The sequence below is a fragment of the Dermacentor andersoni genome, chromosome 8 (assembly GCF_023375885.2).
Source record: "Dermacentor andersoni chromosome 8, qqDerAnde1_hic_scaffold, whole genome shotgun sequence".
In the NCBI taxonomy this organism is placed as follows: Eukaryota; Metazoa; Arthropoda; class Arachnida; order Ixodida; family Ixodidae; genus Dermacentor; species Dermacentor andersoni.
In genome coordinates, this window is record NC_092821.1 from 118,388,091 (window position 1) to 118,414,084 (window position 25,994).

Consider the following 25,994-nt stretch of genomic DNA (forward strand, 5'->3'; position numbering starts at 1 on the left):
CCTTTAAAACAATAATTTTCTTTTTGACATGCGCTTATAACGCCCGAGAATGCCGTTGTCTTCAAGAAACCTTTTTTTGCGATATCTTGAAAGCTGACTTTCGCACGACTATTGTTACGCACGGCCACAATATACCACGCCTTGGGCCAACAGCTCAGATATTGATAGATAAGCACAACATTGTGACGTGGCGCCCAGGCATAACGAACGTAGGCAATGCTGCTATAAAGAACATAGCGTGATAGGGCTAGAAAAAAAAAAGACAATTCATTCATAGACAGGACTATGGACAAACTTTGGTGTTTTTTATTTCCACCAAAGAGAACGCACTTCGCACATATGGCATATTGGGAAGGCAATGTTGCGTGGCCACAAGATTTCGGAAGACGAGAGGGATGATACACCCCCTTAAACAGCGCGAAATAGCTGCAGGCGGCAAGACTTGTACGGTATACGTTGTTGTACGCACTCATTAAATTCCGCCGGTCATTGAACTTCTGAAGGAGTTTTTCTGAGGAAATGGTATGTGCGCCGTGCGCTTCCTCGCTTTGGCAAATATGTACAAAGGATCGCAACGACCTCCACCAGCTCACTAGTTAAGTAAAATTAGTTCCTCAAAAATTAAACGCCATAAATGTAGCTACACTGCTGATAAACCCTGACAATTGCAGGAGCATCGTACCGGACCGCAGCCGCGCGAACGCCGTACCTACCGCGTCCTGTAGCGGCCTTGAACGTCTCCGAACCCGCTTCACAATGGAATGCTATTTTCGGGTACGATAAGTAGTTCCTCTTAGTGTGAGTGATGTGGCGAGTACCGTTATTGTCTGCGATCGCCAGGAAGCCCATATTATATCCTAGGAGGGTGCCGGTTTGGGTCTTATATCCGGATCTTATAAATGGGTCTGACATCTGTTTCGTTAATGCGGCAATAAAACTTCAATAGAACTTATTTTTTGCTCGGAACTTGCGCGACGACGCCACCCCGCGGAAGAACACAGCGAGGCGCACGCAGGCCTGTTTTCTGTGGTGGTTTCGGATGTGCGAGCAGCGGCGGCATCGTCCCGCGTTTTCATCATCGGACCTTCCCGCGGCAAGGTCCAACCATGCAGCGCTGTAGATTCTCGGGCTCATGTCAAAGGACTGCACGGTAAGTTCGAATGAACTTGAATTCTTAGTTGTGTCGGAAAGCTGTTCGTCTACGAATCGCTTATCCGCCGCCTGCCCGTGGGCCTGCCTTTCCATGTGACATGCTTTCTTGCTTTAGGTTAATATTCGAGACCTCGTGCATGTGCTTTTGTGACGGTGAGCCGCCGCCGCCGTTCCTTTTGGGCATGAAATTGAGTGGCGTAGCTTGCTCTATCACCCCTGGAAATTTTTGTCGGCAAATCGGCGGCTGGTGCTTGCTTGTCACTTGGTCTAGCCGCTCACACAGCCGATATAGGTAGTTGATGTGCCCGTCTGGTGATGATTTGCATATGGTGTTGTTGCACGAGTCTGCAATGGCATTGACGGCGTGCTCATGCCTAGTGCGTACAGTACCTCACAACTGCTCATAATAACGCGCGAAAGAGCGGCTAGAGATGTCACCGGTGCCTTACGCTGGCACACAGACATCACATTACGCACCGCTGCTGAGGACGCGTTCGACTAACGCCGGAAAGAAATGCGCAACTCAGCTGCGGTTATCACAGCACGATTATCTTTTGTTGGGGCATCGCACATCGTTTGCAACGCTGGCGGCAAACGACGCACTGTTGAGGCTGGGCTACTTTCTCCACAAACACCACTCGTAGCCGCGCGCCAGCCGGCACGGATCAGATATCTTGTTTATCTGTTGTTTCTTGTTTATCTTCTTTACCTTGATATTTTTTTCACGCACGCGTCTGCGGGCGTCGTTGCGCGCAAGGCGAGGCGTAAGGGAGGAGTCGTAGCTTAGCACACCCAGGAGCATGTAGAATACTAGGTGGTCGGAACGACGGCGCAACGAAAAGCGTGACGCCATCTCTGGAAGAAGAGAAAGCTGAGGCGTCATCGGACGCCAGAGCGTGCGCGCTCTCGTGCGCAGATCCGGCCTGACGTCATCATCCAGCTGCACCTGGGGGTCGTGTACGAACTGCACGTTCTGCTCGCGGACAAATCGTTCCATACCTGCCGTCGGAATCTGGCTGCCAGAAGGAACGCTCCCGGAGCTATCGCCTATCTGTCGCGGCGTGGCCAGCTTCGACGCAAGTCAACCGTGGTTGGTTCAAAGCGCGACTGGATGAAGAAGTTCTTGTCGAAGCGGTCGTCGGGTTCGCCGAGCAGCGGTACTAGCACCTTGCCGTCCAACAAGCAAGCAAAGCTACCCGAAATCTTCGAGCATCTCGCTACGCTACAGACGGGTGACGAAGCGGATCGACACTGCGACGTTCCCGGGAACCCAACAGAACCACCGGTATCGCAGCACTCTGTGAATGGTGAGCTTCTGATGACTTTGATGACGACACGTGACACGCGATATGTGCGCCCATCATGGGAGCGTGGCAAGTCTTCAGAGAAGAACGAATGCGAAGTGAGCGAGTCCGGAGAAGTCGTCCAGAAGGAAGCGACTTTCACAGGGAAGGAAGAAGCCGTCGTCGACGAAAAGCCAGAGCGGAAGGGTCTCGCCGAGGGAGACGCGGCCGCGACAAAGGTGCGAATAGTCCCGCAGGAGAACGGCCCGTCCGAGGAGAACGACCTGACGGAGCAGCTGCGGGGCCCACGCAAGGCTCAGCTGATTGCCGAAGGCACGCTCACTTCCTTCCTGGACGGGCGGAACGAGGACATGTACACGTTCTTCTATTACCATGAACTCGAAGACAAACGCGACGAAAGTGGCTGCTCATCGTTCGCGCAGGATGGTCCTGCCACCGGGCCATGTGTGGCTGGTTTCGCGAAGGACTGTGTACGTCAGTGCGCCGCGACTCGTGACACCAGACCTCGTTGCGCGCGCTCCAGGTCGTCGAGGAACGCTTCTTACGAGCCACTCACGGCAGCAGAAAGCGAACGACAAACAAAGTGCCCAATGAGGACGGCCGGAGCATGGAGCCCTCACCTCCTCGTTGTCAGATGCGATTCGCACAGGCGTTGCAGCAAACGTGCGACGACGTCGAGGCGCCTCACAATGGATGACACACTGCCCCGCGGTTCGGCGAAATCGTGTCGGCGTTACCGAACCGAGACGCACAAATCGCGGAGCTCAAAGAGAGGCCTGGAACTCTCAGAAGCAGCCTGTGCTCGCGAGGCCCAGCAGCGTCGTGACAAGATCTATTCAAGCTACTCAACAGGCCGGCTGAGTGCAACTGCGGTGAGGGACAACCACAGCTCCGTGAACGAGCTCACCGCCACGGCCACGGCTGCGTCGAAGGTACCCGCCACCTTGTGCGTACCTATGACGGAGCAGAAGACACGTGTGCGGCCCGTTGACCCGAGGCACTTGCCAGTGGCCCCGGTTGACGAGAAGGTCAGGAGGTCGGCAAACCGGGTGCCGGTGCCTGAGCGACATGAACTGGCCGGGTGTTAGAAGCCGACTGCTGCTCCCTGCTCTGACGCGTCGTCCAGCCACAGACGATCGCCTACAAAAGCAAGCAGGAACAGCAGATATTAAAAATATGACATACGGTGTAGAAGCAGAAGCCGCGCTACACGGTCCAGGAGATCTGACAGTCAGGCGCTACACTTGTGCCGGTAACCGGGCGGCTTCTCCCGCATGACTTTTAACGACATCGTGGGGCGTATTCTTGGTAACCTGCAAGTCGCACAAGGAGAACAAGGACTGCACGCGGAGACAATGCATCTCGAAAAAAAATATTTCCGCATCCTGCGTCAGGGGCACTGCTAACTGGCTACGACTTTTTCTTCGTTGTTATCGTTTGATTTCTTTCTGTCGCGTATTATTGTTATCGTTTGATTTCGTTCTGTCGCGTATTAAATATGGCGTTTGGTTATTGTTGGTGTTCTTGTTGGTACCGCGAAACCGCCGGCTCTGCTCCGGCAATGTGTAGGAAATTTGCAGTCAGAAAGACGGAGCGTCGCACGCGCTAAGGAGGTTTCCTCAAGCTTATTAATGTTCGCCCTTATGGTGGTGCACATGTTTGTGAAATGAGGGCACGAGTTGTCTATGCGTGAAGTTCACATAGATTCCAACGTGTGTGGCGGATTTACATAATTCATTGGTGTGCAAGTATGCATTCGTGTTTCGTAGCACATATAACTTTTGCCTGCCTCCTGGCCGGTATTTCGTCGGCTGTTGGAACGCGCTTTGTTCCCATCACACGCAACCAAAGCTAACCTCCCGCTGATAATTAAATCTCCTGAAAAGGAAGGCCTGCTTCGAGATATTGCTCTGTCAAAATGACGCCAAGCATAATGGTGTTCTAGATCGTACTGCCGCAAAATATGTGGCCTCGATATCAACCTAAATGCTAATTTATTTCTCGAGCCAATATTCCTGATCAGCGCCGCGGTTGTTCCGTTATGGGAAATAAGACTGCGCGGAACCTTTCGGTTTTCGTGTCCTTCGATCGTGCGCATGAATGAGCCGCATTCGAGTACTCGCGCCCGCAAAAAGAGAAAGCAGCACATGAACAGCGTGCACAGAACCAGGGCGGCGCACGTGTCAGTGCATCACTAAATTTTGTTTTTCTTTCTTTCGCGCAATGTGTGGGGGCTTGAACTGCTATTATTGTGGGATGCTCCCACTCAGCCACACGATAAGCATGCTCAGCGGTTCCTAATGCAACTGGTACCTCCGTTCAGCGATGTCGTACATGCACATGCAAATGAGTTATTGTGTCTTCTTTACTGACTGCGAGGAAGGAAATTCAGCGCCTGTAACTGGCAGCCCGTTCGATATATAACGTAGTGCTTCCATTTTGTCCGTACTGCACTGGCCCACTAAATGATTATATTACCGAGTGTATTGTCAGTGTGAAATGATTCTCGTACTTGGGATCTTGGCCTCACAGTTCAAGAGCCCAGGAAGCCATTCGAGTGCTTCTTCAATATCTGAAGGCGACAAACTTGAAATGCCAGACTGTAGACATGCTGCATCTAGCTTTAGTCCATGTGAAAGTGTGATCAAGACTCACTTTTTCTCTCTCTCTCTTTCTTTCGCTCCCCCATCCCCCTTCCCACGTGTAGGGTAGCAAACTGGACAAAGTCTGGTTAATCTCCCTGCCTTCCTCCCTTCTGTCTCTCCCTGCTTATACTTGCTCGTGTCAAAGTCTTACGTCAACACGTGGGAGCTATAGCTATGCCAGCGAGCTGCGTGCAGCGTGCCAAAGAAAATAGCTTTATTGTACTCATATCGATCGTGGCATGTCTAAACCACATGATATAGTAAAGCTGGGTAAAGAGGCAGCACAATGTATGGAAGTACAGCGCGACACAAATGTTATACTCGTCTTTGAAAATAAAGTGAAGCATACTAGGCGTCCAGTAATCTTCGTACATTGCATCAAGCCCTAAAAACCGTGCCTAGTGAGGCAGATATCGCAGAAAAAAGATGTAGCAGATCCAACGTACCATGTTGGAATCTGTATGCAGGGAAGCTTGCGAGGCAGTAACCTCGCGCATCTTCTCACCTGGCTTAAAGGGAAGCTGAAACGGTTTTCAATTTCGATGAATTGCTGGGATTGGGAAGAACAGACCTAATAATTTACGGTTCTGAAATTTTTTTTTTCGTTTTGTTAATATAACGGGCGGAAATCGCTTTCTAAATCACCCGCGCGGACACGCCCCCATCGCTTCCCGGAGCGCCGGGTGAGGACGTTGGCAGAGGAGAGAACCGGCGAGAGTGACGTCATGGGCGGAGACCGAGCCAACCGAGTTGCGGACCGGCGTGCTGACATGTGCTGGCATGCCTCTTTCCGTCCTGCGCTTTACTGAACGACGCTACGAGAGATCTGCCGCCGCCGCTCACGTTTGTTTTGCGATTTTCGTAAACTGTTCTTTCCATCTGTGCTGCGTGAGTGCCTACAGCCAAGGGCGCCCAACATGCCCTCGTTCTATGCAGCATTCGGCTGCGCGAACACAGGCGGGCGAGACGATGTGGTGTTTCACAAATTCCCGAAGGAAAAGAAGCTTGCAGCGCAGTGGGTACGTGCGGTGAGGAGAGATAAGTTCGTGCCGACGAAATCAACTGTGCTGTGCTCGGACCATTTCCGCGACAGTTACTATCGTCGGAGCTTGACAACGATGCGGGCAATCGGTATTCCAATTAAATCGGCGCGACTGAAGCCCGAACAACTTCAAGTACACTGCTTGGCAGAATTCGACGGTTCTTCTTTCCCAACTTTTTCCATACTAGCCAGACAAACTGGCGGTATGCTGCATACCTCAACTGCCTGTAAAAAAAAAATTGCTTTTGTATCACTCTTTTCCCATTGGCCATATCATTTTCACACCAGTGTGTAAACTTCTTGCCTTGGCCAGCCGGTTCGACTCCTTTCTGGGCAAGTGCCACTTCCAGTACTGCCCTGCTGAGGCACACAGTCCTGAATTGTCTTGAACTTGTTACGCACTGCGTGCGCTTCTGTTTTTTCCTAATCTCTTGCACCTCCTGGCAGCACAAGCAGTTCTCTTCATCTTCCATCAATACGCAGCACATGCAGGTGCACCTAGTTTAATGAAAGCGTGATTAGGCCCACATTGATGCACTGGAGAAATACGAACATTTGCAGCCATTAACGTCTGATAACACAGTTTTAGCGTAGCCGGATAGCCTTACGACAAATGCGAAAACGCGTTGTTGCTAGCGTTGCTATACTCCGTTTCATACATCAGGTGCAACGCTGTGGAGGCTTGAGATACTTCTTGCAGTGGCTGCGTTCGCACTTAGAAAAAGTTCGGTGTTTCTTGACCCGATTTTTCAGAAAGCTTTCCATATATAAGCTCAGTTCGGAATGAAAAAAAAAGAACAATTTACCCATAGAAACCATCCGCGTACTTATACGGCTGCTAACACGTTCTTTTAAAAAAAATTTCTTTTCGCTATTTTTTAATTGCAGCCCGTCGCGGCAGCTTCACGTGCATGCTCGCGCGAGCAAACGCCGCTGGCACGCTGCGAAGCATAGACGGAAACGCGCGCAGTAATAAATTTTGGTGACCGGACTTCGAGCGTAGCTTCCACAGCGATGCACCTGAGGTATCAAATGGAGTGTAGGCTTGCCTAGTGACATTCGACGTACGGTTCAGTTATCGTGTTTACCACACGGCGGTGCTAAAACTGCCTAATATCTTTATGTCAACACTAGCATGGAGCACGCATACCGATTCTTGATCGAGCCACACTAGCAAAGTCGTCGAACCATAGTATGAATATTGCACATATAATACCTCTGGTCATCTCTGGATGTGTATGATAAGCAACTTCCATGACTGTACCTCACAGCACTGCATGTGCGCGCTTTGAAACGCGGCACTTATGTTCGCGATCGTGTATCAATGCTGAAAAAACCACGGGACTTTAGACAAGCAGCGGCAAGGTGCTTGACATCGCGGAATTGCACCCGTGTAAATCTAATGAGAAGTTAGTGCTTCGGCATTCTTCCAGCAGCATGTTCCCAGTGACACTTTAGCGCATTTTTTCTCCCGTCATTGCAACGTGCAGCTACATGAAAAAAAAAAAAAAACATGCGTACCAGCTAAGATTTCCAGCGCGCGAGAAGGTGCACACATCGCTCTCGCTGTTGGCACACTCAATATCGTCGTTGACTCTGTTGCCGCTATCGTTTTCCGTATCGGCTGTGGGTTCAAACATGTACGGGGACAATACAAGCTGTCGGAGACAGCGAGAACGTTCCATCTTGCAACTCAGCTATGAAGCCAGAACAGCAGAACCGCGTGCTACCAGAGAGAAAGGAATGGTGCTACACTCTGAAACGGAGACATGCGGCGGCGCCGACCGGCGACTACCGCCAACGACGTCACAGCGGCCCCGACCAATCACGGGCAACAGCGGCGTTCGCGCGATGCCCTGAGGCGCTGGTGCGCATTTTCTTGGAAAAACAGCCGCTTGCGTTTGTTTCCGCCCTTATTGAACCAGATATTCGTGTTCAGGGGACTCAAAACTGTAGAATGCCGCAGAGAACTCATTTTTTTCGAAAAGTGTTTCAGCTTCCCTTTAAGGATGCCCCAACGGGGAGCTCTGCAATGCAATGCGCCTTTGAACGCAACCGGCGTTTTATGTATTGAAAGGTGCAAGGTAGCTTCCGGCGCCATTTGTTTGGGGTACCCGACCTCCCCTTGGAGGCGCAGATGCGACCGTCCACGCGGCTGCATGGCGGGGCAACGCATGTGCAACGTGAGGCCATCTCTTCCGGTGCCTTCTCTCCCGTCGCAACGCAGCTCTCCACGTCGTGGCACCTTCGCCCTCTCTACAAGCGGCCAACGATGCACATGCACAGGCCGGCTTCCCCCTCTGCCTTCGACTCTATAAGAGGGCTCTCTTGGAGAGCGTTCTATGCTGCAGGTAGTCTTCAATCACGTTATGGCGTTGGTGATGACCACGATGACGAATAAGTTATTGGTATCACGCAACTCGGCTTCTGAAAAATTCCTTGGTCTCTTGAACTGTATATTTCGAGGGCGCAGTGACGCATGAGTTTGTATAACCAGTTGGATACTGTGTCGGCGTTCGCGTGGCTTTGGGTGGTGCTATCTTCTATACGCTTGGGGCCCTGTGATCCAAACGTCACAAACCAAACGTAACTTGGACATAGGTCATTTCGATACCAACTTTATTGCGAACGCATAATGCTTGATTACAGAGAAGTATGCTACTGTAGAGGAGTTTTTTGACGAGTGGAATCTTGACGCATCCCCTTCATCAATAAAAGGTTGTTGTCGTTTCAGCCAGTGGTAGAACCTAGAAAGATAAAGAGAAGGAATTAACGAATCGACGATCAGATAACTGTAGGGACAAAGACGCGTAATATAGTATACTATGGTTTGTTATACAGGGTGTTTCAACGAACACTTTCAGAAGGCTTTATAAGTTGCCTGTGGCAGATATAACAATTCTAGTTCATGAGCTGGTCTACTCGAAGTGGCGGACAGTACTGGCCCAAAAATTGAAATGCAAAATGGACTAATTAACTAAAATGCACTAAATAACTTTTAAAATCATTACATTATGGCCCATATTGATATTTACAAAGTCTAGCCATGTAGTTCGCAGGGCAGATCCACTTGGAACAAATTCTCAGGATGACACCAATTTCGAGATATTAATTCAAGAACTTTGCGGAGGAATGCATTGGCGTTCCAGTTCCCTTGTTAAACAAAACGTCGTTTTATGCATTGAAACGCACAAGTAACTGGAACGCCAATGCATTACTCGGCAAAGTCTGGGAATTAATATATCGAAACTGGTGTTGTCCTGAGAATTCGTTGCAAGCGGATCTGCCTCGCGAACTCCACGGCTAGAATCTGTAAATTGCAATATGGGTCATACGGTAATTAGTTAGAAGGTTAATTAGTGAATGATTAGTGAATTACACCCGCCCGTGTGTCTAGGGTGTAAACTAACATATATGTGACGCTCGCTTATCAACCTGCCCCCCCCCCCCCCCCCCCACACACACACACAAAAACCATATGCGGAAACACGCACGACAGAATCGACGGTTACTGGGCCATTTCGTGTCGCAGAGTGGCAAACCGTAACGCGAGCTCGCAAGATAAACAGCTGCAAAAAAACATCGACAGGTGATTTTAAGTGCGCTCTCCGCTTCGTCCCTCGCGATTTCGCGCTAAGCCTGCACCGCGACAGCTGCTCGAACGAGAGCGAAATGTATTGCGCACTCACAGGTGGGCACGATGAGGCGCAGGGCTGCGCTGAACGAGCCGAGCGCCGTCTGCAGGGAGGTGCCCAGCGAAGCGTTGCCCGCGAGCGAGCTCAGTATGGTGAGCAGGGTGCAGCCGATGCCCGTGACGACTTGCGTTAACTGGCTCAGCGAGATCTGGCGCAGGATGCACTGGAAAGGGGCAGAGAACGGGAAAGTAAGTGGCACTGGGATTGAGGGCGAATGCTGTGCAGGAAGGACAGGGAGAGAGTGAGATACAATGCGCACCTAGATAATTGCGCATTCGGAGGTTATTTGAGGTGCCCTACAGCCTTGTAATTGGTATGTTTGCGATTCAAGCAACAAGTGAAAAGTTCACTAATTAAACGTGTTTAACTAAGTAATACTTCGCGATGAAAAAACATACTGGCCGTAAGTACACATGACTACGGCTACTGTGCAGTCGGTATGATTTCTCTAGAGCTCTTGGGTATCTTTAAAATCTTGGTCCAAGTTAGCTGCGACACCCCGTATATATATACATTCGGTCGGGGTCCGGCCGAAACGTTGAAAATCAAAACAACGTTTTCTGTTCGTGTGTCTACAAACCATAAGTGCCTGTCAAACTACCGGATCCAGGAAGGTGCTCACCATATATATATATATATATATATATATATATATATATATATATATATATATATGTGTGTGTGTGTGTGTGTGTGGAAATTGATATTGAAATAAGGGACACACATTCAGAAAATAAACTAATAGAAGAAAGGCAGGTATGTTAACCAGGCAGAGTCGGGCTTGCTAACACCGCGCGCCAAAATGAGGAAAAAATGAAGAGTTCACAATATCCATAAACGCACAAGGATGCAAACCTTTTCTACAACGCTATTTTAGAAGTGAAATTCAGGCCGCTGCTGAACAAGAGGTTTCTTATGCGGAGCTGTCGCACCACGAAAATGACCTCGGATGCGAAGGTCTGTGGCATGGCCTGAACCACATTGTTTGCTCAACAACCGAAACTTTCTCGGAAGTGCATCTTCGTACTGACTGGACGAGTTTTCCTGTAATGTATCTTAGTTTAATATATTCTCGTACGCATCGAGGCACCCACAGCTGTATCGCTCACTGGCCATGGCGCTGTATTGCAGAGCCAAGCGGATGCATACGATGGAAAGACAAGGTCGCCGTCAGCGCTGGCTGAAGGGTACAATGTAAGATAAGTTACATCCTTAAAAGTGAAAGAAAGGTGCAAATCTGTCTATAACTCACACCCTTAGCGTGTCAGTTATATAAATCACACCCGAAGGTTTGTGAGTCGTAGTCACATTTACATCCTCTTTCACATTTAAGGGTGTAAATTATTTTACAGTGAAGTCGGGGCTGCGGAAACGAAGGTTTTGTTACCGCATTGAAAGCTCTGCCGTAACAGAGATCGCATTAAGAGTGTTGTGCGTATATCAAGTAACCAGGAAATGAAAGGAGCGCGAATGACTGAAAATTGAGCGCCCTCGGCGCGATTACTTTTTTTGCCACGTGTTTAGCGATCAACCGGCGACACTGTCCATTGTCAGTGGGGCCGAAAGAATAGCGTAGAATCATACAGAAAGAGTGCGATCCAAAATATGTGACTGATGTTGTTATGTGATGGGGAAGACTCTTACGTTCGATTTCTGCGCGCGTTTCTCTTCATCAATTTGCTAGCGCTTGAAGATTAAGAACACATAGAATCACTCTCATTTATTTATGGGTTTGTTCGTACCCCTTGTTCTGTGCTAGTTGAGCTTTTATGTTTCAACCGGGGTGTCGTCTGTGCTCAGGCAACTAAACGTGGCAGATTTTGTTTTTCTACGGGAGTGAATGTCACGGTTTGCAAGGTAACGACAACAGCGCCTGGCTCATCATCTTTCAGCCGAGTTTGTTGTCACTAGCAACTCCGGAACGCTGCAGAACGCGCCATTACACAAATTCAGCGGCACCGGGGCCAGTTACAAGGACTAAAAAATAAGTTGGGATAATTTTTGTTTTAATGCGCTTCAGTACGATATTTATTCGAGTATATGTCCACCTTTCCTTTTCTTCTTTTCAAGAATGGGCTCAGAATCAGCTACCGACTGATGTTCGTGAACATAGCGAGCTAAAGTGCCAAGTTATTAGAGCTCCTGCGTGGAGCCCGCTGTAAAGCTAATTTGGAGGTTATCGAGACTGGTTTTTTAAGAAGTGCTGTATATTCAATGCTGCACTCGACAGCACCGAGGAGGAAGTCATTTGAGGTGCCGAGGAAACCTGCAACACATCAGATGAGTACGGCTGCTTTGGAGGTTCTGACGAAGATGCAGCTTGTGGCATCTACTAACGTGATTCAGTAGTCGAGCTTACGGTAAATAAAGATGCGTCATGTTCGAAATTCATTTTTTTCTCAAATGATAAAGTGTCCGTACATTAGAATTAGTTATTTTGTAAAAATTTCTATTCGAGTTCAATATATCGGGGTCGACTTACATTCGTATTCGACATATATTAAAGATATTATGACATGTGTTCTCTTCTGTGGACGAAACGCATCATCGCCTGTTTAGTCCCAGACCTCGATGACGTGAAGGAAAAACTGACGCACAGGCCAGACAAAAAAAGAATAATAGTCCCTGCAATTGTGGCACAATCGCGGACACTCCGTTTCCTTGTTTCATATTGAAGGAATTACATAGTTATACAGACGCAGTACTTACAGTCAGGGTTTGGAGCAACGATTGAACCTGGTTGGTCTGTAAAAAAGGAAGGGAAAACAATGTTACACCGCGATTGGGTATGTGTTTTTGCTAAGGCATTTCTCGAGACGCAGGCACTACAATAAATGACGTTGAGAGTTGAAACGCGAGAAAGTACTAAATAAATGCCACAGTTTCAGACATGTGTTTGTGCATGCGGTGCGACGTTAGGCGAGTTGGCGTTGACCTTTGTGAACACCAGCTGTATTGTGTTTTCTTTTTTTTTTTTCTGCGTCTTTCCTCATAACGACCGAATTGAATTTCTGTTCAGTGCCGGCAGTCCTGTCACGACTAATTCTGGGATCGGGGGTGGGGGCAGATATTTTTCAACCAGTCGTCTGACCTCTTCCTTAAATATACATTAAATATTATTGTCAATAAAAAATCAAAATCAGTTGAGAACTATAATATATTATTTTGAAAGTATATTGTCGTTAATATAGCGTTCATAGATCGATTATTAAACAATATCATTGAAATATAAAGTTCTATTCGTTTTCTCGCCCGGTGCCGTGACATCACTGTGACGTCACGGATTTCTAGGAGTATACATATTTTTTGGGGGTTCTATGGCTGCTGCGGCACCATAAATGCTCTCAAAGCTTGCTTAGTTTAGACTTTGGGCCAATTAGAATAACTTGTCGTCTATCTTTACTAATAAAAATTTAACTGGACCCGAGCAGATGCCTTTAATATACTTGATGGCATGGTGAGGCGGTGCGGAAAATTCCAAGGTAACGTCCCCACACGTCTTTAAGCTTATGAGTCGTTCCTGGTATACGAACAATACCTTTTTCCAATACAGCCACAATTTTTTTCTTTCCTTAGAGTGCATTTAAGCGTGTCTTGTGGGCCTTTACAGGGCATTGGAGCCGAAGGTTAGCCGGAACCGATATCTCCTCGAGAAAAAAAAAAAAAAAAGAGGAGAGAGAGAGAGAGAGAGAGAGACGACATAGAACACACTATTTGGCATGTATGGACAACGGAAAATCAATTAAGAGAAGGGAGCTTGGTGCAAGAATTCGAGCAGGCATTTCGAAAAAGTCATAAGATTACCGAAAATGGCTACTATATATAAAAAAAAAAAAACGCATCGTTTTCGACATCCGCCCTAAATTATAGCGCAAGAATATCGAACCCAGCAACGGCAGAAAAAGAGAAAAAAAAGAACGAAACAGAACCTGCCAAATCATTTAGAAATGATTTTGTGCACTGAGGTGCTCTACCGGACGAAAAATAAGAAATTACGCTTGATAAAAAGGGCAACGCGATACATTTTACGTGCTTTTCTTTTGTCAAACAATGCTATCTACTCAAGTTTTCTACCTACTGATTTCTAACAAAAGAAGCGCGATATCATCTTCTTTTATTGCACGAGCTTGCTCAGTGGGAGCTTCAAATGAGTGTACCTGGACCAAGCTCTAATGAATGAATTAGTCTGACGGGGATGAGGCGTGAACGTTTGTATGTAGGCGGAGCGCCCCAAATTGAGAAGGCACCGCACGCCGGAGCGACTGCCCCGAAATGTTTGAACTCACGGTGGTCGGGGATCCCGCTGTGCACAGCATTGCAGCGTCTCCAACGCACTGCGTGGGAAAAAAGAAAGTAAAATGAGGTACGCTTACTAGGACTAAAGGGGAGGCTTTGAACAAGTCTCGCAGCACGTTTTGACAAACCCGCGGGGTATGGGGTATCGTCTCAGTGACCTTACGCCTCCCCTCGCCCCCCCCCCCCCCCACCCAAAGGAAACAAACAAACAACAACAACAAAAAAATTTTCAATACGCCTTGCGTGAGCTTATCTTTTCTAACAATGAATACACTCCATGCCTTTGCGCTCTTCCGCTGTTCTTTAGTAAATTTACTTTTATTTAAACGTTTGTGCAAAATGCCGAGGCCTTTCCCCTATGGTATAAGCAGATTAGGTGCATTGGGGTAGCACAGAAACAACTTCGGACATATACAAGGAGGTGCATCCTAACGCAGAAAGTTACAAACAAGTTAAGAAAAAAAAAAGAACTACGATACATAGGTGAATTGGCGTGAACGTTGTAAATTTAACGTGAACTGCAACGTCTGAGCAAGACGTTATTGAAACGGCACTGTACACGCCTAGAACCATCTAAATCAGCGAGGCGAGGCATTGACCTCTGTGATTAGTGTTCTTTCAAACGTTTCGCAAGTTGCAATCGCTTTTGCCTGTCCTACTTTTATGCCTGATATTTCTTTCGTTACATAGTTCGCTGTGTGGTTATTAGATTTTTTTCTTGAGCTTCCGTGTTATCCATCAAGTTTATTGATTTTTTGTTAGTACTAGTAAAATGCAATCATTGTGCACTGATGAATGAATTAATGAGTGAATGAATGAAAGGTGATGAACTCCCGCGTTTCGTGAATACGTACACTGCTGACGTTTTGAAGGCCGGGCAGCTGAACGGTGATTTGGCCTTGGCAGGTGTCATTTTGGAGGAAGAAATTCTGGCAGGAAGTGGAGCCGCACAGGGAGAGGTTGCCCAAGATAGGTAGGCTGACGGCTGAACGTTTTGTTGGAGCCAAGAAAAAAGAAAAAAGAAGCACGCATTATGAAAACACTTGCCGGCGGTACTAATATTGTCATTGTGTGTTGGTGGTGTTGAAGAAGCAGAAGACACTACAAGAAATACGCAAACTTGCGTTTTTCCCGCGCACCTTAAAACATTTTTTTTGCGATTACTGTTGCTTTTCGACGTTTTGGTGCACGCATTCATGGTGAAATGAGGGTAGCGCGACAAACTCCTGCTACTACGCATTTACTACTGCTTGGACTTAAATACTGGCCTGTTTGTTCAAATAAACTCATTAGTTTCGAGTATAAGCGTTTGTGGCGTCTATTTTTCTTCGTCCTTGTTCGACGCGCCGCCCTTATTTCACCACAGACTGCAGATTTGTTCTTGCACGAACTCCGCAACGTGGTCGCATTTTATGGTACATATTGTTCAATGTATGACAACTTGTTCTTGGGATAGTTGGCTGATACTTTCTCAAGCCAATATAACGAAAATAAACCGAACACGATGACCGAACACCACATGCACATACGTGTTGTCCGATCTTGCGTTATTTGCGTTCGTTTTATTCCCACTATAAAGGCTTCAGAAAGTATGAACCAACTAGCTAGCCCGAAGAACACGTTATCTTACCGTACATTGAACAATTGAGACCATACATTCTAAGAAAGGCTTACACCCTTTGAATCGCATCATGCCACACAACTTTGGTCATCTGTCCTGTGCGCATTACCTTTCTTTAACGCGGCGAACCCGGTACTTTCCGGTAACGAACGGCATGCGCGTTATCAGCATGACATAGCCATCCCGACAGGAAAGTAGCGGCGCGGCGTTTTCAAGAAAGGAAACGCAAGCAAGGCAGATGACGATTATCGTTGTGCGGCAGAGATACACCCCAAAGGGTGCAAAATTTTTTTTTTTAGTGTGGCCGAGCAAGCGTGAAATTTTCTCTTGCCACATAATGCACATTTATACGCCTTACAACTCCCGTTAAACAACCACTTTGAGTTTGATGACCTGTACCTACTATGGCATAGCGAGCTCTCTCAAACGCGACGATTCCTGCTCGGATGGACAAACGTACTGCCGAGCTATACGCCTCTCCGAACATAGAGTTTCCTACAAAGATTACTAGAGGGAACTCTGGCGCTAGTGTCTACGGGAGTTGCAATGGGAGCGGTTGTCCCAGCATGGGGATTATTGGAAGTACATGGATTTGCCTAAACTTCGTCCTTTTGGCTTCGAACGGCTTTGGGACTTTCTAAACTCGTCATTTTCAACAGTGTTTTGCGTAATAAATAATTAAATATACGTCATTAAAATTGACCGACGGCAGGATTCGAACACAGGGACTCTAGCACAGAAGCCTGATATTGAAACCATTAAGCCACGGACGCATGTACCGACAAGCGAATGAAACGCCCTTATGAATTTATCGCGGGCATGCCAGTGCCTTGAGACGCTTGGCGCGTTTCGATTTGGCCACCTGCACAGGCTTAATCGTTGCAATTAATAGCAATTGTACGCGTTCCAGGCGTCTTCTGCACTTCGAAGAATACAGATTGCGCTGAAATATACGACAATAAGATTTATATAGCGTAATATACAAAGCCACAAGAACGTCTGAATCCACAAGCACGAAGATCAGGCAAATCCATGTACTTCCCGTCATTCCCATGGTAGGACAACGACTGCAGCGCCAGAGTTCCCCTCTAGTAATTTTTGTAGGAAACTCTATGTCTCCGAACGCCGCGCGCGAGGCTTAAATTTAGTTCCGACTGCGTCACGCTTGCCGAGCCAACGGCGCCATCTGCGTAGGCGTCCGTGGTCCCGTAATGGCTTCTTTCCCCTACGGAACGATATCGAAGTGCATGGGCACTATGGATGCAAATACATAAGAGATAACGTTGCGGCATGTTCTTTTTGTTACATCGGTCTCAGCAAACGGGGATGCCCTTCGAGCCTTTTTTAAAGAGGTTTCGCGTTCAAAAAAATCCAAGTTGCCTTCGCTTGCTCCCCTCGTGATGCCCAAGTCGCGCCCCTTGGCCAACTGAGGCTACATGGCACTGCTCTGATGAGATCGAGGTCGCGGGTTCGATGCCGACAAAGGCGACAGCGTATCGATGATGGGGGAGAAATGCAAAAAAAAAAAAACCGTTTTCTGAAATTTAGGTTCTCGTTATAGAGCGCCGGGTAGCCAAACTAATCCGGAATCCCCCGCTACGGCGAGCCCCTCATAATGAGATCGTGGTTGTGCCACGTAGAACACCGGAACTTATTACAATCGAGCTCCTCAGCAAGCGAGTAGCGGAAAGCAATCTCGAAGGCCGTGCTTTGCCGTACAGCAAACGACGGATGTGGCCATGGGGCGTCATAACCGCCATATCTATAGCACCACTTACGCGGAGAGGTAAAGAGGAGGGCAATTTCGCTTTTTAGAAATAGAAATAAACAAGTACCAGTGGCAAATGTTGCATTGTACAATCCAAGCCATAACATGCGATGTTGCTCCGAAACTTGAGCAAGAACACAGCGTCCCCCAGCCACTGTTTCCTTATATACTGACAAAAAATTAAAAAAGGAAGTTTCAGAAGAATATTCTAGCCGCCTGTTAACATTTCATGCTTTCCGATAAATTATCTGCAGAGCACCGGGCAACACAAGAGATATAGGTAGTAAAGGTATCGGAATTAGCTTACATGAAAATAGAAGGCGCTGGGCAATGAGACCTAACAGGGGTCCCAGTGCATTGACGATTCCCTGGGGTGAGCCGTAGGTGTAGACGCCTCGCAGGACACACTGGAAATAATTGTTTCGTAGGTTTTTTCATTGAAGCCGTCCCAGTATGCGGTGATCCTTCTTGTGCGACACAGACGACCGGTGATGAAGTCACGAGACCGATGCGCATGTTAGAAATTCAGCCAACTCCTCAAGTTTCATAAATTCTTGTCACTTTTTAGCTGGTGTAAGCCGTACGCAATAGAGGGACACTAAAGAGCAAACAAAGGTCACTTCGTACTTGCAAAGTGTTCTTTCAAAAGTCTGTTTTCCTCCATTTGGCTGGAAAGTGTTTATTACTGGTGCAGAAGATGAAGGCCAAGCATTCACCATTTCTGCGGTGAAATGACAGTGTCAGTACGTCGGAGTGACGTCAGCAGGCTTTACGAAGTTGCGTATTTCGGGCCAGTATGAGAGCAACTGACGTTGTCCTTTAGGTTCATTAGATCCACCCTGCAATTCGTTAACTACGGCGCCCGTCAGTTCCGTGCCGATACTTGCTCGTGGAGAGACGGCAGGGCACCACTGGCACGAGTCCTGCCTTACAACTCTGACGAGTGCAGGGTACTAAAACTGCATGAACCCTGGATCACACCTGCACTGCGTGAAAGAACTAGCAACGAGCAGATGCCTCCATGTTGAACTGGCGAAAGGAACAAAGAAGCGTAGCACCTGCTTCACCGGTACAGAAGGTTAATCGAGTGGGCCTTAAGCTTTCTTTAGTCAGAGTCCTCGCTTCGTCTAGAATGAGGTATAGCCGTGTATAGTCCTTTACCTATGAACAGTTAGCCGGACTCGCGCGTACGCTCTTTCAGAATGCATGATGTTGTCCCGTCAACATGGTAACGGACCTCTGAGGCGGCGTTTCCACCTTTCATGTCGCCTTCTTTCATTGCTATGGTAGCAATTTTGCATATACCTAAAGCGCAGTTACCAAAACGCCTAAACATAACAGCCCTTCTTTGCGTTCCTTTAACCGTCACGTGAGCCAAACTCACTCCGGGTTCGTTTCAAGTAATACGCGGTGCCGATCGATTTCGCTCCGAAGCACGCAAGTGTTTTAATGAATAAAGAAACCGAAATGCCCAGCGGAAGGTCTCTGCTACGTCTTCGAAATACCACTTTGTTAGGATTTCTTACTAAGCGTGTTGAAGGTGTCAAGGCAGCGCTTCATTAACTTGTAATTTATGTTAAACGACGAGCAATATGTTATGAATAGGGGTGAATAAATGTTCAGGTGTTGCCAGGAGTTCTAGATGAGGAATAGTGATTCGTCGGGATTGTGCAGTGTGAGGAGTAACGCGACCTTTATACTATGTATCTGCGCCTGAACAAGCAAGAACGATGGAAAACGATATCGTACTTAATGCCCGTGCGATCATATTTCCGGCCGAATCAAGGGCACTCAGAGGATTCAACAATTCATCCAGCGGAACATTTCGCGGACGAAACTTACCGTGAGCACTTTGACGAGTCCTGTCACCAGGCCACTTGTCTGTTGAAGGATTAAACAAAATGTGGTTGTTAGGGTGAACGATATTACATCCTTATTGGTTCGAGTGAAGCACAAAGATATAAATGTCCGGCAAGAAAGTACGTTTTTACAATGCGACATCAAGAATGTACTAGTTTAATGTAAACAGCATGTGAGGTTTTTTTATCCAGCATATCTGTGCAAGCAATTAATTTTTGTTGGGACTGATCAAAGATGTCAACAAGATGTTACAGGAGCTCATGAACACGGTGCGACCACTCGCGGTGAAATCGAAAACTTACCGATGTGCCACTGCAGAAGTTCAGGCTGTTACCCAAGCACTGAAAGAGACGAGAAATGTACGTCACATATTGTCAATCCCTAACGGAATTATTACAGGTAGGTCAAGTACAATGCTAGGAGTTCCGAACATCAAAGCGAATGTAAATAGCATATTAATGCGTTTAGGTGAAGCATGAAAAGATAACAAGATAATTCTGCCCTTGGACAATATTGATAACGGCATGACGAATGCCTTGCTAATGTTTCTGTACGTCTCAGTCACCCATAGAAATCGATTGATGTTTTCAGTGCAGGACATCGACGAGTTCCATTTTTTTTGTTTTCGCTCACTAAAGACTACTGCACGATAGGTGAAAGGAGAAAAAAATACTGGCGTAATGTGGAGTGACTAACAAGACGCCAGTGTGGATCATAGGGAAAATGCGGTTCCATGATATTGGAGCCCAGGTTAAAGGAAAAGAAGGGAGCGTGGGCACGACTTGTGAGGCTCGGAACAGATGACCAGCCTAGATTCAAAGGAGAGGGGCAAAAATATGGGAAGTAATTGAGGGTGGTATAGAGCGAAGGGAGTGATGAAGGAGGGGGGAGGCAGCAATAGTGCAGTGTCAGCATGAAATCAGCTAATGCAAGATTGCAGCAAAAGGAGATCTCTTCAACGACGCGTTCGCATACCGCAGCGAGCATATACACATATGTTGGCACGGTTATGCTCGACGATGCTGACATAGTCGTACAGACGGTACTTGTGTGCAGCTGTCATATGCAAAAAAGAAAACTAAATTCTGGAGTTTTACGTATCAAAACCGCGATCTCATTACGAGGCAAGCCGTATGATGAAAGGGGGGGGGGAAACTTCGGATTGATTTTGACCACCTATGATTCTTTACCGCGCACTCAATGCGCGGTACACGAATGCTTCTCTTTTTTTTTAAAAAGTTCCGCCCTCATCGTAACGTGGCCGCAGCAGTGGAAGTCGAAGCCATGGAATTCTTCTTAGCAGCGCAACGCTATAGCCACTGAGAGAGAGAGAGAGAGAGAGAGAGAGAGAGAGAGAGAGAGAGAGAGAGAGAGAGAGAGAGAGGGGGGGCTCTTTATTAGCCACTTCTATAGCCACTTCTATTCTATAGCCACTGAGGTACCGTGGAGTGCGTGACGCATACCACAGTCTTTCTCATTCCTTTATTACACAGCCGTCAACACCTTTTAGGGCCCCATTATTCAGTGAAGTCAGCAGACAAGAAGGGAGCGGCACGCGCCGTGGTTGCTTAGTGGCTAAGGTGTTGGGCTGCTAAGCACGAGGTCGCGGGATCGATTCCCGGCCACGGCGGCCGCATTTCAATGGGGGCGAAATGCGCAGAAATAACACCCGGGTAATTAGATTTTTGAAAGAGCGTAGGTTAGGGCGTGTTAGTATTCCGTAACTGAGGTTTTTTAGCGCACGAAAAGGGACGAGAGACAGAGGCAAGACGCGGACACCAACGCTAGATTTTTGTGCACTTTAAGGAACCTCAGGTGGTCCAAATTTCCGGAGTCTCCCACTACGTCGTGCTTCATAACCAGAAAGCGGTTTTGGCATGTACAACCCCATAATTTATATATGTATAGGAATGGAGCGGTGTGGATGAGAAAGCAAACGGGGATAGCCGATATGCTAGTTGACATTAAGAAGAAGAAATGGAGCTTGGAAGGCCATGTAATGCGTAGGGCAGATAATCGGTGTATCGTTAGAGTTACAGAACGTGTGCCAAGAGAAGGGGATCGCAGCCTCGGACGGCAGAAAAATGGTTGAAGTGATGCAATTAGGAAATTTGCAGGCGCAAGTTGGAACCAGCTAGTGCAGGACAGGGGTGATGGGGATCGCTTCGTCCTGCGGTGGACATAAAGATAGGCTGCTTCTGTTGCTGCTGCTGCTGCTGATGGTGGTTATGACTCAAAGACGGAACGAAGTCGACGAAGTTGGCGTTGGCGCTCCTTCGGTAGGCTCAGAAGGCCGGGGTACTCCAACGTTATCGAGGAGAGTCTCCTAATGGAGTCCCAGCGCCATCTGTTTACACCCGTTTCATAACTTATATCCTCTTTCCAAGTTCGGCCATGAGCCGCCATTTTTCTCGAAAATAAATGAATTCATTCATTCACTCACAATTATGTCAGGCTTCGCCCTTAGGTTACTGAATGGTGTCGAAACCCTAACACCCTGTTCCGAGCAATGATGTCACTATTCACATTAGTGCTTGTCTACGAATTTTGTCACAATGATAATAATAATAAAAAGGCCTTGTTTGTGTCGTATGATTGTTTTTTGACCATTTCGTCCGTTTGGCTCCGAGCTAGCATTTCATTTCGTCCATTTGGCTCCGAGCTAGCATTTCATTAGCATCTGCAAATAGGCCATTGGTAGACAAAGCTGGTGGTAAGCTTACTGTACATACTAATTATCAGCGCATCGGGGTGGTGCTCCTTATATATCAAATAAATTGTCCAGCGGAGATGCACACTGTTCATAAATTGAAACGCGAACAGCAAAAAAATGTGTTTCACAGGTAATTAACATATAAATTTGGTGCGTAACCTTTCAGTGGAAACTTTCTGAACACGAAAGAGTCCCGAGTGCACTTGTTATTCTGCTATCTGTCCATTCATATAGATGTAACGCCAACGTTTTAGAAACAAAACAAGGTTAGCAGAACTCGTGTCCATGCCCTGTACTGTGTTTTCTTTTTGTTCTAAAACACTGTGGTAGGAATACTAAGAACGGGCATTACTTGCATGACAAATCGCGATGTCAATTTGGGCTGGTTTAGTGCATGTTGAAGGCACTAAGGACGGGACATACTTTTTAGTCACGGTTGGTAGTCAAGGCTGTGCCTGTCGCCAACAATTGGGTCCTCTATTCTACGCTGTTAGATTTCGTCGCATTGCAACTAGGATAATCGGGAATTGCTTTGCGCACGCTTTTGGAAAACGGTTAACTGTAACGCAGATGCATATTATTTCGTAGCGACTTACAAGGAGGGATATCTCGAAAGCTGTGCCAGTTTTACGAGTTCCGCTAAGCGTAAATGACTTCTATACTGTACAGCTTCGATTTCGCATTTGCAACTAGTGTCCCAAAGGTAACGTTAAAAAAAGTTAATCTGTGTTTTTTTTTATTAGCGGCCGGTACACTGCAATTTGTTTTGCAAGTAACGTCCGCCTCTTCCAGAAATTCACCTGAAAAATTGGAAGAAGGCTATCCGTCACAGGCATTAAAGATACTGTGTGAATTAAAAAAAAAGAACGATAGGGGGTATTTGCAAACGTTCTACGCAGATTACTTCTGTGGTTTTCACAGACATCATTTTTAATGTGTGCCTGCTTTGATGCCCCATAATGAGCGCAAGGTGCCCGCTTTTTGCTGAAGCTGTCGCGTTCTTTGACTTTATCAATCATGGGGTAGGCTTATGGTATCAGAGGAAGCATTTGTGTTACTTACGCTACTGATGTTGAGGATGTTGTTGAGGGTAACGTTGACACAAGGCGCTGAAACGGCACAACATGTATCAATTCGGCAATTTGTAAAAGCGTAACCTTTCTTAAGTCACACGAAATAAACTTGAGCGCGACTCTAAATCGCACGGTATTGCGCGATAAATTCAACTGTTTCTCACTTCTAAGCAATTAAAGTCAGCGAGAACATGGGGCATCCGATGTGATTCACTGCAAGCCATTCGCCATTGCCCAGGTTTTGGTTATGCGACAAGACTTGTGCCGCAACTAACGCCTGGTCTTGCCAGAGTGTAATATGTTGCAAGGTAATTGATACAGTGGAGCACACGTTCGTTGTTTGCCCCATTATGACTGTGAACGGCAGAGATCGACTTCTTCGTTGGCGCCTGTTAACAGCAGGGCGTTAAGTGACAAAATTGTTGCTGGGCCCCTGGCCGGACACAAGGTCAACGAAGCGAGCCATCAAGGCTGTCGTAGCGTTTTTAAGTCAACGCAGGATTAGAATAAAGGATGTGAACGGGCTCTTTGGCCACAAACTTGTTATGTAGCCGCATCCCACTGCCTAGCCTGATCTCAACTGCTTATTTTATCTCTAACAGGGAGAGGCGGGCTAGTTGGCGGTCGATATTGGAATCCATTGTTGAACCGCACAAACGACAATGGGCGAAGAAGGAAACACACACGGCGCTTGTCCTGTGTGTTTCCTTCTTCGTCCATTGTTGTTTGCACCGTTGCACAATGCATTCCAATACTTTATCTCCGCTCCCCATTTTTCTTCTCAACCGAGTAGCAGACGGCTATTACCACGGAGACATATTTGCGCTTCCTCCATAAGTTGTCTCTCTCTATCTCTCTGTCTATATCCTCTGATATTGTTGCCTTGCGTGCGCGAGCATATAAGACATTGTAACGGGACCCTTCATAAACGTACACCGAAGATAATATTGAATGGCGAGAATGTAATCTAACGAACCAGTGGTTTCACATGATACAGCATTTCTGACGTCAGGTTTTAAATGTCTGCATAGTAATGCTAACCACTATTTCTTAATGGAACTTTAGTTACCTTTTTTATCAGAGGTTATACGTCACAGCGACGCGGCTGGTATGCTAAACGTGACTTGGGTGGCCACTGTGTAGAAGGGAGAAGACCAAAGTTTGGTGCACGTGTCCCTGAAGTCTCCGCATAACTAAGCGGGCATGACTTTTTTTTTTTTTTGCCTTTTCGTCCACTTTTATCGCCAGTGAATTTCTCTTGCTAGTTTCAGCCTTGCCTTTGAAGTTAGCAAATTTACGTGCTGTTAACCTGAACGACCGAGAAAAAAGAATAAGTATAAGGAAAAGCGCGCGGTTAAAATGGTGTTCCACGCGCACTGCCATGGTCGTGGGCTGCGCTAGTTACCACTCCCAGAGCTAAACTTGTACATATGCATAAACACCAAATATTGCGGGACGGGAGGATGCCCATCATGGTAGCTTAATTGCTAAAGCACCGTACGCGTCACGCGTAAGATGCAGGTTCGGCTTCCACCTTCGAATAGTTACGACTTTCGTTACTGTATTATTTTTTACATTTCATTCATTCATTCATTAACATTTATTTCGCCATTCGGGTACGTTTATAGCCTGCACAATATGCTGGGGGCACAGACTGAAAGCCTCAAAAGGCTTGACGGGGTCTGTACCCGATAATTGCACTTGACGGAGGCGAAATGAAATTTTCGTATGTGCAAACGTACACTGACACAAGTGCGCATGTGAATTGTACGGCTCAAGGCCTAGAAAGTAACATTAAAAAGAAAATACTTTATTTGTGTGCACGACATTAAAATTAATCAAAGCTTGGAAAAAGAATAAAAAGGTACGAGCAGCAGTACAGAAAACAATTAATACTGGTAGTTTAACAGAGCAGGCAATGTATATGCGACCATTTGTCGACCATAATTAGTACGAGTCGGTGGCGAAAAACAAGAACTAATTTGGCGAGTGTCATAGATATTCGCTCTTTCTGTGAAATTAGCAAGTTTCATCAAGTACATGTTGTTTATTTTATTACCTTTTTTGTAACATGTTATTACAAAAGAATCGTGCAGGCCGACAACAGGTATGAATGAAATATAAGTATTTTCCCTTTGTTTTTTGGGGCTTCGTTGCCTCTTTCTCCGTGTAATTTTGTAGGATATTTTGAAGCTTCGGGCTTCTATTTGACATAATGACGGTGTCAGGAACGGCCCGAGAACGAAGACAGGTCATGTGATTGAGGCGGAAGGCTGTTCGATGGCGCCGAGCCGTAATCACAGCGTTGATGACTCTGCCAATTTCAGCAACACTGCAACGCAATCTTCCGCCTGTTGATATTGCCCGGCGTTTTCGGAAGTACAAATTGCCGGAGGCACCGAGTCTGCCTAAATTTTGCTAGTAGGGGTGCAGATACCCTCGCTTTAACATTACTATCATTACTAACTACTGGCTATCGTTTCTCTGCCATTTTCAAACATCTGAAGCAAGCCATTACGATTCGTGCGGGGAAGGCACTAAACGAAGCGGGGTTGTTGGGAAAGCAGCTTGGTATTTAGGGGCGCTGCAATAAAGAAACTACTTACTCGTCGTCGAAGCGGTGACTGTTGACGTCATCGCAGCGAAAACTAGCAGACCGGCGAAAGCGTATGACAGACTCATCTTGGCGTTTTCGCTTGGAGATGGTTCAGGGATGCGATGTTGTCTTCGCTGGTACGGTCGACCCTGTTTTTGAGGTATGAAAACTGATGGGCTTTTATACCCGGCCCATCTTCACATCCGGGAGGATGGAGTGAAGTTATTAG

General features: G+C 46.9%; 1 protein-coding gene and 1 long non-coding RNA gene across 3 annotated transcripts; one reads left to right on the plus strand and one right to left on the minus strand.

Annotated features, from left to right (window-relative positions):
* Positions 1-1,010: 1,010 nt before the first annotated feature.
* LOC129384323 (uncharacterized) lies at positions 1,011-15,439 on the plus strand. 2 transcript variants are annotated; one of them, XR_008612058.2, is made up of 3 exons: positions 1,011-1,150; positions 14,059-14,201; positions 15,041-15,439. It is a non-coding gene; the product is annotated as an uncharacterized lncRNA (long non-coding RNA). The 2 variants fall into 2 exon arrangements; XR_008612059.2 differs by lacking the exon at positions 1,011-1,150 and adding an exon at positions 9,937-10,026.
* Positions 8,746-25,934, minus strand: LOC126529149 (uncharacterized). Its single transcript, XM_050176743.3, has 10 exons — positions 25,776-25,934; positions 23,159-23,205; positions 19,686-19,724; positions 19,366-19,404; positions 17,831-17,930; positions 14,989-15,119; positions 14,125-14,172; positions 12,548-12,583; positions 9,833-10,001; positions 8,746-8,890 (listed from the first exon to the last, which is right to left on the minus strand). Exons 1-10 carry the CDS (start codon positions 25,849-25,851, stop codon positions 8,874-8,876), a joined length of 702 nt encoding a protein of 233 aa, XP_050032700.1. The 5' UTR covers positions 25,852-25,934; the 3' UTR covers positions 8,746-8,873.
* Between the last annotated feature and the right edge of the window lie 60 nt (positions 25,935-25,994).